The sequence below is a fragment of the Eumetopias jubatus genome, unplaced genomic scaffold (genome assembly GCF_037043125.1).
Source record: "Eumetopias jubatus isolate StellerSeaLion01/CBP00866 unplaced genomic scaffold, mEumJub1_p1.0 scaffold_14, whole genome shotgun sequence".
NCBI classification, from domain to species: Eukaryota; Metazoa; Chordata; class Mammalia; order Carnivora; family Otariidae; genus Eumetopias; species Eumetopias jubatus.
The window spans coordinates 108,025,571-108,043,096 of record NW_028274820.1 but is presented as its reverse complement, the minus strand read 5'-3'; the positions used below and the strand labels follow the sequence as shown (position 1 = coordinate 108,043,096).

Genomic DNA, 17,526 nt, shown 5'->3' with positions numbered 1-17,526 from the left:
GGATTTAGGACTGAACATGTGAAGCTTGGGTGACACACTTCAATCCACAACAGTGCCCGTGTGCCGCTCGAATGCAGGCCCCAGGAAGGCAGGGCCCGGTCTGTTTGTTGCTGCACCTAGCCCGTCTCCTGTCACCTTGGCCAAGGGCACGAGAGGTTGGCCGGGACAACGGTGGTTGCTGTGCAGCAGCTTTTATATGACAACATAACGGAATATTCTCTGAAACTCTGCTAACAGGGTTTCACAGGCGGGCGTGACTTATGCAGCCGTGTGCTGGGATTCAGGACTGGTCGTTGCAGCTGTGAGCCGCACGGTTACGGTGGAGCTGGGTCTTCCGCGGGCCTGGGGCGCATCATCCCGGAGCACCCCTGCCCCTCCCAGGGGGTTGCTGCGCGCAGCCCCTCTGGTCTCCGTGTTTACCTTCAGATGTGTCCCGTTCACATCTCTTTCATGGCACATCACTCATTTTAGAAACAAGCCCATTTAAAAATGTGTTTCCTTTGTACATTTGACGCCCATCCTGAAACTCGATTTTCAGCATCTGCTTTTCCGCCTCCCGTCTTTTCTCTCTCCTTCCTGTGTTGTGCCCTCCCCTCCCACCCCCCCATTATATTTTTTATTGAAGGCTGAGTTGAGCGGTCGCTGCATCACGGGCCCATCACGCTTCTAACAATTCCATTTGCACTGTATTGTTTGTCTCATTGCTGGGAAATCCAGGTGATTCATCATGCCTGAAGAAGCACCTGATCCCGGCTGCCCTGAGAGCCTGGTCACTATGTGACAGGAATGCCACAGGCGCTGAGGTGGGGGCATGGGGGACGCGCAGCTTCTCAAGTGTTGATGAGTTCCATTTTGTAACGCTGCCCCCCACTCTCCTCAACAGCCCCCTGAGCCCAGAGAAGGGGAAGGAGCTGATGGAGAGCATCGCGCGGCTCCTGGAGGTGCCGATGAGTGTCTTCCCAGACATCGCGTGAGTGCCGGGTGCGGGATCCGGGGCTTTTAGTCTCCACTCACATCAGGTTCCATTTCATAATTGGTTTGCAAGGGAAAGAACTGTGTGCTTGGGGTTCTTGTTAATTATATCAGAGAGAAACAGTTCAGGAGAGAGACGGAAGGAAAATTCCAGGTGGGTTTGGTAAGTTATTTAAGTGCAGCTGAAACTGGACTGTAATTGTGAGAATTATAATCTCCTGGAAGGACAGGGCCCACTGGGGCCACGGTGCTCAGCCCTGCTGCACCTAGAATTGCCTGGGGGGCTCTAGAACATTCCGGTGCCTGGGCCCCACCCCGCTGCAGATGAGTCCGAGCCCAGGGACGGTGCGTGTCCGTGAAAAGTCAGCACTTAGGGAGTGCCTCCAGCATGCACACCCTGCCACGTACTTGCTGCACCACGTCCCCCGAGCACGACCAGCCTCTCTCATCATCAGGGGAGAGGCTGGAGGCAGATTCGGTGGCACTGGAGACTGGGGGGAGGTCCGGACATGGAGGTCAGTCCAGAAAGTCGTCTAGGGACGGATCAGTGGTGTGCTGTGAGCCACTCAGGCCTGGAAATAAGAGGCTCAGCCGAGCTATCTGTTTACACAAACGGCTGGCCCGGGGCCTTCAGTCCTGGAAATACAGTTTGACCGTCGGCAAGTCTTGCCACTCGGTGGGGCTGTCCAAGCTCTTTCCCTACAGCTGTTAACTCATTTGGAAGTTCATCACCCTTTATTTTGAGTAGAAAGGAGCCAGAAGTTGGGAGAGAGGGCCCAGGCCGAGTCCTAGTCCTAACAGTAAGCCCAGATTCACTTCCTTGGGCTCCTTGCCGCTGACGACAGTGCAGCCCGTCTCTCCGACAAATGAGGGCTCTTGTATCATCTTTGCCCCAGCAAAAGGGACCATCTACAAGACACAGCTTTTCTTTCCTTTCCTTTCTTTTTTTTTTTTTTTAAGATTTTATTTATTCATTTGACAGAGAGAGAGGGAACACAAGCAGGGGGAGCTTCAGGCAGAGGGAGAGGGAGAAGCAGGCTCCCCGCTGAGCAGGAAGCCCAACCTGGGGCTCGATCCCAGGACCCTGGGATCATGGCCTGAGCTGAAGGCAGACGCTTAACCAACTGAGCCACCCAGGCGCCCCAAGACGCAGCTTTTCATTCAACAAATGTTTACAGAACACTGTGCCAAGGTGGAGCAGAGAGCATGACATTCCATCAGAAATGGGCACAGAGCAGAGCTGGAAAAGGTCAGGCAGCCCTAGTTCATGTGGAAACAAGGGGCCAGAGGCTGTGAGGTCTGGAGAGCAGGTGCCCGGCTGCCTCCAGGCAGGAGGGACTGCGTGCCCCATGCGAACAGGCAGGGCAGCTCGGGTGGGCCCCAAGGCCCTTGTGAGGAGTATGGCGTTCCTTCCATGGGCTGGCAGGCTACCAGAGACTTTACATCAGGAGAGCATGTTTCTATTATAAGGGACACAGGTGGAGGCCCAAGTGCCTTGGGGCCGCTGAGGTTTCTAGATGAGTGTTGGTGGTCCCAACCCCATGCCAGGTGGGGTTTCAGCCTTGGAGAGGTAGTCATGAGTGTGGGCAAGAGCTGAGAGATTGGGAGACACCCACGTGTGACTGCGTCATTGCCTGGTCAGTTGAGCCACATGCCAGCCCTGTGGGAGCAGCTTTTATTCCAACCTGTCATTTAGACACCTTTGAGAACTGTCCTTTGTCCGAGCACATTCCCCCCCATGCAGGACTCCATGCCAGGTGCATGCAGGCGTCTATGCCCATCCGTATGCGACCCTGCGGAAGGGGCATGGCTGCTGGACTCGGGGGCTCAGCGTGAACACAGGAGGCCCCCCCAGGCCCTTTGCCCAGGGCATGCGTCTCGGGTGCAGTTAAGCAGATCGCTTGCAGAGAGAGCCAGTCCTGACCTGGTGGCGCCGACCATTCCCTTCAGAGAAGCAGAGGGAAATGCCCGGTATGCCTGCACCCCACACATGGCTAGTCATCTGCAGTCTTCACCTCCGGACCCCGAGGGCGGGGCTCACAGTGGTCCCTGACACGTTCACATCAGGCACCCAGCGCAGGACTTGCGGAGTGCGGGCAGCACCCACGCCATGCCCACCAGCCAGGGCGGGGGGCAGTCCTTGCCCCTCCATCCACAAGTAGGAGACACTGAATGTGGCCCCCGAAATTCATCTGCTGGGGCCAGGGACATGTTGCTGTTGAGGGAGTGAATGAATGAATGAGTGCCTCCTTCATCAGAGGGGAAAATGTCCTGGGAGCAGTTGGAAGGCGGTAAACAACAGCTCCCCTCACATCTCCACGGGGAGCTCCCAGGAGGGGCCGGGGTGGCCTGAGCTTTTGGAGGATGTTCACACAGCTCAGGCCCGTTATTGAGAACATTAGACAAAAAAGTAATCACACGGAGAGGCTTCAGAGTAAAACGTGGCCTGGCCCCACTGGTGACTGTATTTATTGAATTTTCATTATTTCCCCCTGCGCTCTGGGGTGAGTGAGCGCCAAATAGAAGGCAGAGGTCCCCGCACACGGAGGCCTTGTGCTTCCTGGAGACTCGGCCCCCTGCCACTGCTTGCTTGTTGGAAGTCGGGGTGTGTGTGCCTCGTGACCTGGGCTCCGTGCTGCTGGGACAGCGGGGTTTGGGAGGAGGGTGTCCTCAGGACAGGGGAGGGCCTCAGGAACCGCGTGGAGCTCTGCAGGCCGAGGTGGGTCAGGTGGGTGCGACCCAGAGTCCACCGCCGAGGAGGGGGGCTGCCCTTGGGCCAGGCCGGAAGCCCCCATGGCGGCCTGCCGCATCGCCCACCCCCAGGGGCAGGCCCCGCACATGAGCCCACTGAACGCTGTAGGACTGAGCCTTTCACACAACTGGCGGCCACTGACCACGTGTCCACGACTTTTCTAGCAGCGAGAAGTCTCTTGTTGAAGGAAGGTGTCTCCCAGAGAGAACGGGACACGGGTGTCCAAGGTCAACAAGCATGTTTAGCCCATCTTCAGTCCCCTGTCCCACGGTTTCTGCATTGCCCACCAGTCGCCTCCCTCTCTCCACATCCTCAGCCAGGCCCATCCGCCTCCAAGAGTCTCAGGGCAGTGGTGGGAGGCCCAGAGGCCAGGGCGGGGCAAGGCAGGCTTCCGACAGGAGAGGCTTCTGGTGCGGGCTGGGGCTGGGGGTGTCAGGACTGGAGGGGCTTGGGTCTGGGCGAGGGGCATCTTCTGGAGAGGGGCATCTGATGGGAGGGGTGTCAGGACTGGAGGGGCTTCTGGTGCCGTGGTGTCCATGTCGGAGCTGTGGTGGGGGAGCGGTGTCCGGTGTGGGGGGGTGTCTGGCAGGAGGGGTGTCTGGTGGGGTGGTGTCTGGTGGGGGGCTGTCTGGTGGGAGGTGCTAGTGTGGGGGGTGTCTGGTGGGGTGGTGTCCAGGGTGGGGGGTGTCTCGTGGGGTGGTGTCTGGTGGGGGGCTGTCTGGTGGGAGGTGTTAGTGTGGGGGGTGTCTGGTGGGGGGCTGCTGATAGGAGGGGAGTCTGGTGGGGCACGTCCGGTGTGGGGGGCATCCGATGGGAGGCGTCCAGTGGGCGGGGGGCCCGGGGGCAGGGGCATCCTGTGCGGACAGACGTCTGGGGGGAGCCAGCTGCACTCTCTCTGTCCCTGGTCTCTACCTCGGGTCTGTGGCTTACCCGCCTCAGCCCTTCCCACCTGCACCCCTGTCACATCTGAGGAGGATTGGAGCGCAGAGGGTTTCTGGGGAGCACTTTCTGGCTGAGCTTGTGGCCATACCAAAGCTTTTGTAAATGTCTTTTGCCACAGTCTCTTCCCGGGTCAGAAAACTGGGGGCTTCTGATGTGGAGCCAAACGTGACACCACCAGCCTCTGTTTAAGCCGGTGAGAGTCTGGTCCGTAGCTCTCCAGCGAGCCCAACACTCCAGAAGGTCCTTCCCCGCTGCCTCGCCTGGCTGGAGGTGTCCCCAGTCTCCCCTGCTCCTAATGCAGCTCATGCTTCCAATCTAAAGCTGGTCCTCGTGGTGCCAGAGCCCCCCGTCCTGCTGGTTAGTGTTGTCCCCACACGTCTGGGTCCTGAGATGCTGTGTGCGAGCGCACACAAGCCTGTGCTGTGTTGTACACGTGTGCACTGGGTGCCCAGCACCATGGTGGCACACTGAGCGCGTGCGCCCACTGGACAGACGGACGTGGGCAGTGGAGGCCGCGGCGGGGGGCAGCTGCGTGGCCAGCGCTTGGCTGTGTGTCTAGGAGCACGTTCTCAGGGCTGCTCATTGTTCCAGGAGAGGAAGAGAGGCCGCCGCGCAAGCCGGCGTCTTCAGAGCTTGTCTGCGTTTTTATGGAAGTACCCGTTATACTTAATATGTTTTGTTAATGGTTATGTAGCTGTCAAGTAAATTCCATTATTTCTTATTACATCATTAGAGACCATTAAAACGGCATTAGCATGCTGATGTGATTATGCCAACAGACACACAACGACCTCAGTTACGATTTTATAACCTAATCACGGCTGTCCACAGTGGTGCTGATCGATGCGCAGGCTGCTCCCTCCGGGGCCGTCGGTGGGCGGTGCTCGGGGACCCACCATACACAAGGAGACTCTGTGGTCAGGTGGGGGCCGGCGTCCGCGCTCCTCCTGAGGGGTTCCAGCTGAGCCTTCGGATCAGCCCCAAGAAGGCTCAGATCAGCCGAGGGCACTGTGGGAGGACAGCCTAATTCTGTGATCAATCTTCCTGAGTTCTCCTGATGCAAGAAGCAGTTTCGTTTCCCATCTGTGTGATTTACGGAATTGATGAAAATACAGTGTTCTTGTTTTTCAAGACGGTTGCTGAAGATGCAGTGGTGGGAACTCACAACCCTGACACTTCTCATTAGCGCCTTCTTGTATGGGGCCAGGGGGGCGTGGTGCCCAGCCCAGGTTGGTCCCGTGAGTCCTAGGGATGTGAGGCCCACATTATCCCCCCTTCCTATGCCTCACACCCCGCCCATCCCCACCCCTCTTTCCATTTGTGAGAGAATTCGTGGGCGTTTCAGTTTCGTAGGGCAGAACTGTGGTTATTGGGCTCCTGTCTTGTCTCTCTGATTTATGAAGACATTAAAGAGGAAGTTGAAGTCGGACACAGGGTCAGAACGGCCTTTGCCTTGCTGGGTTGGCCCCTTAGGCTTGCAGCCCAAGTGATGACAGAGCTATGGGTAATTTGGGGAATGGGCCAGGGCATTGCGATTAACGGTGACAGAGATTATGCTTGGGATGAGCAAACATCACTCACAGCCAAGAGCCTCCAGCAGTCAGACCCGGAGCCCTACGGGGGGCCCCAGTAGATGGTGATTGCACCCCTGCTTGATGTGTCCACTGCCTGCAAGCTCTGGGGTTCACAGGTGGATGCCGTCACCTTGCTCCACCTGGGTCCGGGATTTTCTCAGTGATGCCACCTTACAAGGACAGAAGGAAGGGCCTCCTGTCTTCTCAGAGCAGGAGCACTGGCCGTGGCCTACACAGGCCTTATGCACACTGTAAGATTGCCAGGGTCCCGTGGAGTGGCTGGAGATAGCGTCGCTGTGCACCCAAGGATGTGTCACGAGGTGACAACTGCCGCAGCCCTGTCTTTAGGCTGAAAATGAGACCGTGGGAAGGGTGCTGCCGGGGTGTTCATGAGTCACAGTTCTGCTTGAGCGACAGAGGGCCCGTTCTCATTTTAAGTAAATCCTGTGCTTTGGGTGAAGATGTTTATATTTAAAGTATCGGTTGAGCCCCTTCCTATTGAGAAATGACAGCTTAGGAGCAGAGTTGAAATACTTGGCCTTTCTAAGCCTCAGTTTCCCTACCTGTAGGATGTGGACGGTCAGGGTATGCTCCGGGACCCTGCTCTGAGGAGGCCCCTACAAACTGCATAACTGGTTCTAAGGCTGATGGGATCTCCGTGAAGATCCTGTGTGTCATATCCCATAGCCAGGAGCTTAGGCCCCGCCTGCTGTGTAAGCGTTCGGCTTGGCCGGTGGTGCGTAGACCATTGTGCTACCATTATTTTTGTTGTTATTAATCTACTCTAACACCTAACGATGAATAGGTTCGATCGTCAAGAATAACCCAGTCAGTTCCTTTCCCCAGGCTTGCACGGACGCTTCGAGTGTGAAGCGTTGGGTAGATGGTGGAATTATGTGTTGGACTGGACGTCTCAGTATCTAGGGCTTTCTTAGAGAGACTGCGGTTCCTCGGAATGGCCCTTTGATCCGGAAGAGTGTGTCTTCATCTCTCCCAGGAGACGATACTCTCCTTGAAGGCGGGGATTGGCCTTCTATTTCTCCGTGGTGCGTCTTCAGTACCTAGGTTGGTGTCAGGCACGTAGCAGGTGCTCAGTATTTGCTCAGTGACTGAGTGAGTGAATGAATCGATCAATGTGGCCTGAGTTTGTGCCATCTTTCCGCTGCCCTAAGACATTGGGCAAACTCCCGAGGCTCGCCTTGCCTCCGTTTGCTCATCTGTAGGATGGGCGTCATGGCACCTGCCCTGGAACTATTGTAGGAGTCACTCGGTAGAGGGTGGTGCTCCACATATAACACACTATGAAAATAATAAAATGTTGTTTAAACCAAGAAATATCTAAACACATGAAAAAAGTTGTACTGAAATAAAACTAAGTACTGTGGTAAAATATACATTTTATTTATTGCCTGTGCTGTGAATACTAGTTATCTCTGCCCAGCTTCATCCTTATTTTTCTCAGGAGAACAAAGTAGAACTCATTTTCACTCTCCGGCCTTTTTCTGAGTCAGAGATGCTCCTGGCATGCTAATGTCCGCAGGACTGTGGCGTGGGCAAGTCAGGACGCTTTACTTGGGAGCCGTCCCTACAAGAAAGCTTTAACATCCAGCGGGAGGCCTTCCCCCTCACACATGGGCACTAAAATCCATAAGGAAGGGCCAGAGAAGACTCAATGTGGCTGGAATTGAGGGGTGCCGTGACTCCTCCCTGCGTGGACACCAGCCCCCGTGTGTTCGTGGTGTCATGTTGTGGGTTATGACGGATGGATGTGTGATGTCCAAAGAAGCAAAGCGGAGTGAGCCTCAGAGCCAGGGATGCTAAGGTTCAGGATGGAGCGCCGTTGTCGGGAAGCTCACGGGGGGGGGGGGCTCCTGTCCAGCTCTCGGCAGCACTGAACGGGCGTTGGCCTGGTTCTCTGAGGCTTCCAGACAAAGCCTTGGTCCAGATTTTCAGGGGCTGCTTTTGTTTCTCAGTTTGTCATTAATAATTCAGTTATTTGTTTGTTTGTTTCATTCATTAATCCTTAAAGCACCGTGCGAGTCCAAGGACAATGGGAGATAGGTCTCCGGTGGCCCTGGGGCCTTCCAGGCACCCCTGGTCCTTACGGCTCCGGCTGCCCCCCCACCCCGGGCTGGTAGAGCACAGGCTTCTTGTGACCAAACACATCATCTCTCAGTTCTAACTGGAAAACAATAAATTGTCCTGGGGATTGAGAACTAAGCAAATAGTTTAAAAGTGCCAAGTCAAAACATAAATATGGAATCATCTGTTTTCTTCCAAATAGTCCATGGGAAGAGAGAGGAGTGCAAAGTAAGGCATTCCCTAATGACAGAGAGGAGCTCCCAAATTGCACATAATCACACAGTACTTGCAAATAAGAGGCGATCTGTACAGTAAAGCAGTTGCTCAACCCTTTAAGAAAATAGAGCATCATCAGTGTTGTGTTTTGGTGAAGCCTCATGTTAAATTACCGTGCGATAACTCTGTAAGCCTCCATTTCCTCACACAGATAGGAGACAGCTCATTCTCTCAGTCCCTCTTCTCTGTCAGCCCTCAACTCAGATACTGTGGAAAGTTACTGCCTAATGTTTGGGAGGCAGGAATATACAGTTGTGCAGAAAATATGGTAATGGAAAGTATGCTTTAGGAATATATGTGTGCACCATTTTGCTATTTCATGGAATTCTAGAATTTTGTGATTTGACACAGAGGGGATGAGGCATGCAAAGATGTAGCAGCCAGATATGGACTCATTTTTCTGTTGGCTTTCTCTTGGCAGCTTGGGTTAGGGACTTCTCAGAGTTAGGGACAGCTAAGGAAGATGACTAGGAGGGAGCTGGTGGTCCTCAGAAACAGTTCAGGGTCAGTGCCGGTTCTAGGGAAAGAGTGTGAACACCATAGTTCTGGAGCCCGTAGCCAGGAGGGGATGCTGGGCGAGGCAGTGTACAGACTGCCTGATCATGGATGGTGCCGAACAAGCTCTCACGGAGAACCCAGGAATCACTTTTCCAGCCGTGGCATCTCTTCTAAAACTGGACCATTGGGGGCTTGTCCTTAAAACTCCCTGTGTTTTGACTTATTCATCTGTAAAATGAGGCATGGAGGCATGGTCCGAGGAATTGCTTCAGCTCTACATTAGCACACCCTCCTGTCTGTGTTCTCTTGAAGCCAGCTGGGCCTCTCCTGCACTTCAGCCGGGAGGCGAGCCGAGGGGCTGGTTTAGGAAGCCCCTTAGAACCATGTGTGCAAATAAAGAAATCTTCTTGCTCTTCCTTGGCCTCAGTTTATGTTCAGTCAGACACAGCAAGTCTCCTAAATGGTTTTATTTGGTAACTTTGGGTCCTTTATTAGCATTTTGGCTTTTTTAAATTAATAACGAGTAAGGTACAGAACGAGCAATTCACCAAATGTATAGCCCGCAGATGAGAAAAGTTAATATAGAAAGATTCTTAAGCAAGTCATAGATAGGATTTTGAGAAAATGTCTTTTTTTTTTTTTTTAAAGATTTTATTTATTTGACAGAGACGAGAGAGGGAACACAAGCAGGGGGAGTGGGAGAGGGAGAAGCAGGCTCCCCGCGGAGCAGGGAGCCCGATGCGGGGCTCGATCCCAGGACCCTGGGATCATGACCTGAGCCGAAGGCAGACGCTCACCCACTGAGCCCCCCAGGCGCCCCACTTTGCAGTCTTCCTGCCCGTTCCCCCAAGGTTGAGAGGATCTAGTCCGAGCCTTGTCTCTATTTAAATTTAAATACAAAGAGCTGTTCAGCCCGTGTTTATAAGGAAAATTACAGTCATATTTGTTGTTTTCACTGTAGACCTTAAAGGTTGGCCTGATACAAATAATCCTGTGTCATGTATAATCTATTACTATACAGGAGAAACACTACCCAGATTAGGGCAACTAAGCGGAATCCTCAATCGGTGGGGATTTTTGTGTTCTATGTTTTGGACCTGGTGTTAAGTAACAAGAAAAATAAGATCTCGTCAGGGAGTCGCTTCCTTCCCCATATTCTCCACTGAAATATCGGTCTGAGCACAGGCTGAGTTCAGTGTCTTATAACTCGTGCGATTAGAGTGTCATGCATGAAAATTAATGTGCGGAAGATCACCTCGAGACACATGATTATTAAGAAGACTCATCTGTCAGCATACTGATATTATAAAGGCAGAACTTTAGATTATCGGAAAATGACTTCAGTGATAAATGTAGAAGAAAAGGATTTCTAAAGAGTCCCCATTTAAAGAAAAGACCAAGTAGGCAAAGCTCTCGCCCCAGCACGTGGATTAGTGGGGGTTCTGTTTGTTCCATCAACTTGATAGGGTGGGGAAATTCCAGAAAACCAGCAATAGGTCAATATTAAAATGCTAGAAGTTACTTTTGTTCTTTGTTAGAAGTTACTGTGATAACGAGTAATCAGTATTATGACTGATGTGTGATCATATATATTATGTTATAAATATGTAATCACATTATATTATCAATACCTAAACATAACCTAGAGTTAGATTGTAATTAATAGTAAATGGCAAGTAGAAACATTGAATTTTACGGGGCTCAGGACCACTTGGAATTCTCTTTAAAACGGAGATGGCTCCAGCTGGAATGATGGTGATGAGACCCCCCCTTCATGGGTGTGCACATGTACGGTTTGCTTGAAGTGGTTAAAGGAAATTTAAAATCAGTGAATACCGCAAGATCTCAGGGAGGTATCTTTTCCTATTATTTCCAACCTGATGGGGAATCGATTCCTAACAATAGTGTGTGGTTTTATTCTCCTAATACGGTCTCCAGGAGGGGCCATTGGAGCATTTCTCGTGGGACCCACGTGCTCCCTGGGGTTTCCTAGGCTGAGACCGTGAAGACTGTCTCTTGCTACAGGAGGAAGGATTTGCATCTGGGCAGGTGGGTCCCACCTGGTGGCATTTCTTCCACTGTAAATAGGAGTCTTGTCACAGTAAGTGAATTGGACTGCCAGAAAGTCTGTGGTCCTGCAGGAACACGGAGTCAAGTGACTTGTGCGCTCTCAGAGCACAGCACCTCACCATAGGTAGGGTACGGTGCTCTTGCCCGGTCTGCCTGGGATGACCCCGCACAGACTGATGATGAGCTTGCCATCCTAGAGCCATGGGGTCTGGAGAGAAGTGGCTGATCTTGCCCCTTGTGTCCACCACGTGGTTCCAGACAGAGCAGGACTGCCTCGGTCCTGAGGCGGCACGGTGTGCAGAAGCCCTGTGAGCCCACAAAGGCCTGAGAGCGTGGACCTACGGCAGAGACTGGAGGAGTAGCTGACTGCTCCAGATGGTCGGGGCGGAGGATGGTGGGTCGGCCCTCCCCAGATATATGCAGTATCATCCCACTTCGCAGGTTCAAAAGTGTTATCTGCTGATACCACACAGCAAGGAAGGACAGGTGCGCAAGTGGGTCTCAAGCCTCTTAAAGTCTAATGCCCAGGCTCTTTCTACAATATTAAATTGTAAAATGTGACAAGAACAATAAGGTCATTTGTTGTATGTGAATGTGCTTAACACAGACACTAGAAAACACAGTAGACCCTCATTATTAGTGATTCCGTATTTGCAAGTTTATTTGTAACCCTGAAATCAATACAGCACTTCCATGGTCCCTCGAAGACCAGTGCAGAGGGAGAAAAATTTGAGTGCCTCACGTGCATGTTCCCAGCTGAGCTTGAACAATGCATTCTTGTTTCAGCCCACACTGTAAACACATGCTTGTCCCTGTTCACGACTACATTCTCCACGTCTTTGTGCTTTTTGTTGGTGATTTCGCTGTTTGAAACAGCCCCGTGCGAACGTGGAACGTGTAGCGTTCCTACCTGCAAGAAGACTGGGCTGGGCCTTCTGCAGAAGTGCTGTTGTAGAAAAGCTGCAGTTCTAGAGGTGGTGAGTTCAATGTTCCTGGAGCAGTAATGTCTGTCAATAAGGTGTCTTTAAACGGAAGCACACATAAAACAAGGTGTACGTAGACCGGTTGGTGAAGATGTGACCGGAGGCTGGCAGAGCCAGCCCTGTGCTTCCCTGGGAGCCATGGTCCAATGTCCTTAAATGCACATTGTGTTGACCTTACAAGACATAACTCTGCAAATAACAAAAATGTACCGTAGTGTGTTTCCAACAATTGCTGGTTGAATCTGAACGAGAATCTGAAAGCCAAAGCACAGGATAAGTATCCCTGTTTTGTAATGAAACATAGATATTCCCTTGTAACTTGAGGTTCATCTTTCTTTGTTTCAATAATTTCTTCCTAATCTAAACAACAATTTTTTTGTATCAATAGAGTTGGAATGTTGTGCTCTGCATGAGAAACTCTCATTATTTATTAATGAGTGGCTTTCTCAAAGGAAAAAGAAAAAGATTTCTCCCTGCCAACTCTAATATTAGATGTTATATTTGCTTCTCAGAGACTCTGCAAGGCTATAGGCATCTGTTTTATTTTTTAGTTTCTGATTAAACATAGAAATCCCCCTTTCTGTGCCAGCATTATGCATATGGGACTGCTCTCCCCAAGCAGAGCTGAACAAGACGGTAAGTTCAGCCCAGGCGCCATGGTCTAGGAGGAAGACGATGGTAGCTCCTGGCGTCCCGCCCCCACCCTATAACCCGTTTGTATCCTGCACAGCCCGAGCTGTTGGGGTGCAGGGAGCCCTGCTGGCTGAGGATGGGAGGTGGGCATCCTCCCCACAGCCGAGTTCCCAGCTGCGGCCCAGGGCCGGCCTTGCACGCAGGCTTTCTGCGGGTGGCTGTGGCAGGCCGCAGAGTTCACCTGGGAGAAAGACTGAGGGGCAGGTAAATGAGAGGAGACGGTCTCGGGAGGGTCTTGCCGGGGCCTCCTCAGTCTCCAGCCTTCCCCACAGGAGTCCTGGCTGAGCCCCGGCAGGCCACAGGCAAGGTTTAGGGCGCACCCTCCCAGTGGAGAACACGGGACCTCACAACGGTCCGTAGCCCTGCAGAGAACCACAGCACCTAGACAGGCACAGTGTGCCTGTGGCATTAACCTGTCCTGGACAGAAGCTGGTAGCCAGCAAATGTCTGGAGTGTTCCCTTAGGGGACCGACAGCAAAGCTGGGCTGAGACACCTTCTCAGAGCGCGAGGCCTGGGGGGACAGGGAGCCACCGTGGCACCTCGTGGTGTGGGCCCGTGCGATGTCCTGAGGCCGCGTCTATGTGTTCTGAGGGTTTGGAGGCTCTCAGGCAGGTGCAGGAGGGCTGGTATTGCTGCTGCTCCAGGCTTTGGAGAGGACGCCGCACCGATCCTCGCTCTCCCGCTGGGAGGGGGTGGGGGTCCACGCGGCGGCCGAGGGGCTGGCCTGAGGGTCTGCTGCTGCCGTGAAGGTTCAGAGGAGGCGGCTGTTTGCCTCAGAGTTCCTCCTCCTCCTCCTCCTCCTCCTCCTTCTTTTTAAGATTTTTATTTATTAGAGAGACAGAGCGAACACAGCAGGGAGAGGGGAGAGGGAGAAGCAGACCCCCTGAAGAGCAGGGAGCCCGATGCGGGGCTCTATCCCAGGACCTGGGATCATGACCTGAGCCGAAGGCAGACGCTTAATGACTGAGCCCCCCAGGCGCCCCAGAGTTCATCCTTCTTAACGCCCTCGGTATCTTGGGTTGGAGCAGCCGCTGAGTCCCTTACCCAGCGGTAGCATCAGGCACAGCCCAGCCTCTGGTGCCTGGTCCCCCAGCACCGCGCCCCCGACTCGCTGAGGCAGTATCCATCCTGGGCTCTTCAGTCTGTTTCTTGCCACTCCTTTCTCCCCCGTCACATTGAAGGCCGCTGATCGCAGTCTCTGAATTTTAGCTGAGCATCTCCTGTGTGCATGCCTGTGCCACCGGGTGGCCCGGGACCAGACCCTGAGCCGGCTTCAGGCTGCCCTGCTGGAATCCCTCCACCAGGGAGTCAGGTAGGGTGCACCCGCTTCTCGGCTGCCCTCCGTGGAATATGGGAACCCCAAAAGTCCAGAGAGGAGCACGCCAAAGGGCTCGCGGCGGGAGACATCATTCTGTGGGGACTTATGTGCACTCATGCCTGCCCTCACCCGCAAATACTGTTTGACCAGAGACAGCCAGGCCTGTCCACCAGGCTCACCTTGTTACTCTCTCTACCAAGACTTGTGTTTGCAAGGGAGAGTCCACTGTCTGGACAAATGTCCACAGTGATGGGCATTTGCTGAAAGGGCAGGGTGGGCAAGGCATTCCTGCAGCAGTCAACCCCCAAGTCATTTCTGCACAAATCTGGTAACTACCTCATCCCTGTACACAGAACAGAAGAGAGAGGGTGACAGTTTGCAATATGTTGCTTTATATGACTCAGAGCAACGTGATGCACATAAAAAATAGCAGCAGAAGGACTGAGTTCCAACAGTCCCCCAACAGGGTACTTCGTCTGCAGATTTCTAGTGTTAAGCTGGCATATTAAGGGAGAAGGCCCATTTCGCATGGGCAGCCTCCCCCACATATTGCTCACCTGGACTGGAGGAGACCCAGCAGAGTGAGGGGGGAAGCACTCCGGGCGTTTCCCAGTGCTGCATTAAATGTATCCCTGTATCTAATGTTTTAAATATTTTGTCTCCACACTCTATTTGCAAACAGCCCTGTGCTCAGAAGGACCAGTGTTTATTGCAAGTAAACACAATAGACTAATATTAATTCCAAGGATCACAAAGCAGAAAAGGGGAAGGAAATGAGTCTCAGGCTGACGTCATTGAGAGAATTGGCCTTTTGAGGTGGTTCCTGTGGGTTCCTTTGGGTGGTGCTTCTGCTCTGGTGGATCGAGTGCTCTTGCAAACGTTTATCAGAGAAATCCTTGTTTGGTTTGGGGATCTGACCCTGAGTAGAGGCCCGGGGGCCCGGCTGCACTCGTTCAAGGAGCTTCTCACTTTAGACACTCCCGGTGGGAAGCTCAGTGCTCCTGGCACAGCCGGCCCTGCACGTGCAGTGGGGTGCCCCCGGCCGGAAGGACAAGGTGGTGCTTGGCAGAGGGGCAGCAGGGTCTCTGGTGCTGTGGGGACTTGTGTGGAGGAGCGCTGGGGACAAGGACTGTGGCCTCTGCTCACCTACCTGCCCTTCCCTCCCTCGTGTCCCCGGGCGCTGCCCAGCACGGGCATCATCGGGTATTGGCTTCACAGAGCAGCTGCTGCGGCAAAGTCAGAGCCTCTTGGCCGGAACATGCCTCCCCGCTGTGCAGCCGAGTGACCTGAGGCCAGCGAGGTTAAAGGCTTAGCAGAGGTGACACAGAGTGACACGTAGAGTTGCAGCTGTGAGGTCTGGCTGGAGACTTCCGTGCCCCACGTTGGAGCAGGCGTTGGGGAAGAGCAGGTCTGCGTCCCTGGCGTGGCACCGGCCTGGACTGCTGACCCTCTCTGATCTGCTCTGTAAACAGGTTTTCCTTCCGTCGCAGATTCCTGTGAGCCCGAGAGGTAACGGGCCCGGTGCCTGGGCCAGGCTGGGCGGCGCGGGGGTGTGCGGTGTAGACCTCAGCGACAGCGAGGCCGGCACTCGGGAGTGCTTTCCGTGTCCGAGGCGCGTTCCCAGGGTCAGGCGCGTCCCTTGCTGGCTGGACGGTGACGCGTGGCATCTCTTGCTGGCTCTATGGGTTCGGGGGGCAGATGAGCTGCATTCTTCTCCATGACTTGGGTGAGCGAGGAACCAGGAAGACCCGCAACGTCTTTAGAGAAAACTCTTGGCACCTGAGGGAGGATTAGGTCTAGGGGACCCATCTGCCTGGGAATTCTCAGATATTTAGATTAGATTAGCAATGTCACAAAACCCACACATAACCCTGAAGTCCTGTTAAGACCTGTTATTGGTGCCCCTTCGGTGGCAGGTGAAGCCTATTCATGGTAGGAAGGACCCTCTCTCAGTAGAGAAGACGGTTGTGCTCAGTGTCATGACTCAGTCACGGCTGTGAGTCTGTCACCCCCCACATGTGTGGGGCGCTGGCAGAAACACCCCACACACCCTCAAAGAGCCAGCCACACTCGGGAAGCTATGAATGTCCTGTAAGGTAATCAGCGTGCTAGATACCATGTGTTCCTGCACCTGCCGAAGATCTCAGGGAGGGGTCTGCTGTGCTCAGAGTGTGGATGCTGGGCTCAGACCAAGAGGGACTCCGAGAGGCGGTAAAGCCGGGGAGACGGGGGGCAGGAAAACCGATTTGTGTGAGGGCACAGACAACCATTGCTCCAGGGGCAGACCTTCCAGCAGGAACGGAAGGGGAGCGGTCTGGCTGGGCGGCTTCAGACACAGGCCTGGAGAGCCAGCGTGGGCCCTTAGACTCGGTGGAGAGTGGGCAGGTCTGGAGGGTGCCCCTGGAGACGTGCCGGGCCAGGACGTGAGCGGGGCTCCAACTGGGGCAGTGGGAACCCAGAGGGAGGATGAACGTGGCGGCATTTTCAGGGAGTTTCAGCAGAGTTTTATGACCATGTGGACATTCCTGGTACAAAGGCGTTGAAGAGAAAGCTGCAGGTGGGTCGTGCCTGCCTCCCAGAGCTGTGGGTGCAGTGCCAGGGGCTGACTGGAGGAGGCGTCCTTGGGCCTGAGGTGCAGCTGAGGCTTCTGCGGGAGGTGCCCTGCAGCAGTGGTGGTAGCCCTGCCGCGGCCAAGGACTGTCCGTCTGCAGGGCCTCGCGCAGTGGGCTATAGCCCATGGCCAAGTGAGCCAGGCGTTCCCATGAGGACCAGACCAGAGCGGGGACCGCGGTGTCCTGTCTGAATGCACAGGGAGTCCGGAGGCTCGGAGCGGGCCTGGCCAGGGTCACAGGAGGGGCAGGAGTGGCCGCCTCTGCATGGACGAGCGCCGGAAGGCGGGGAGCAAGAGATGAGATGTGGAGGGATGGCGCGTTTTCATAGGGCGGTTCGCTTCTGGCTGTGGTTCTACCAGTTTTGAGGCGGCCCTTACAGTCTTCACGTGGCTCTTGTTGAGCATGGCCTCGTCACTCACTCAGACCCCTGGGTACTTTTCTTGGCGTCCTTCTCACTATCTGCACCTTCAAAAACGACCCTGGCAAACGCTGAGAAGGTGATAGACTAGGTGGGAGGCTGTCAGCTGGGGGTAGCCGGGTTAGAACCCCGGGAAGCTGGCATCCTGCATGGGAAGGGGGCAGCTTGAGAAGTGGCGGGCGGGCATTCCCTGTGGCTTACCACCTGGATTCCCTGGAAGGAACTGTTGAAGGCCCTGGCGTCCTGGGTTTCCTCTGCACTGGAATGTAGCAGGTGCACGTGATGGGAGGTGTCCCTGCGCACACAGGAGGGTCTAGCAGGTGACACAAGGGGTG

General features: G+C 54.2%; 1 protein-coding gene across 2 annotated transcripts in view; it reads left to right on the top strand.

The window, feature by feature from the left end:
* Positions 1 to 17,526, top strand: part of PTPRN2 (protein tyrosine phosphatase receptor type N2) — an 812,882-nt gene that overhangs the window by 371,027 nt on the left and 424,329 nt on the right. For both annotated transcript variants that reach the window (XM_088018277.1, XM_028092397.2), the window contains one exon: positions 884 to 970. In XM_088018277.1, the coding sequence (XP_087874403.1) occupies positions 884 to 970 (87 nt within the window). The remainder of the gene's footprint in view (positions 1 to 883; positions 971 to 17,526) is intronic.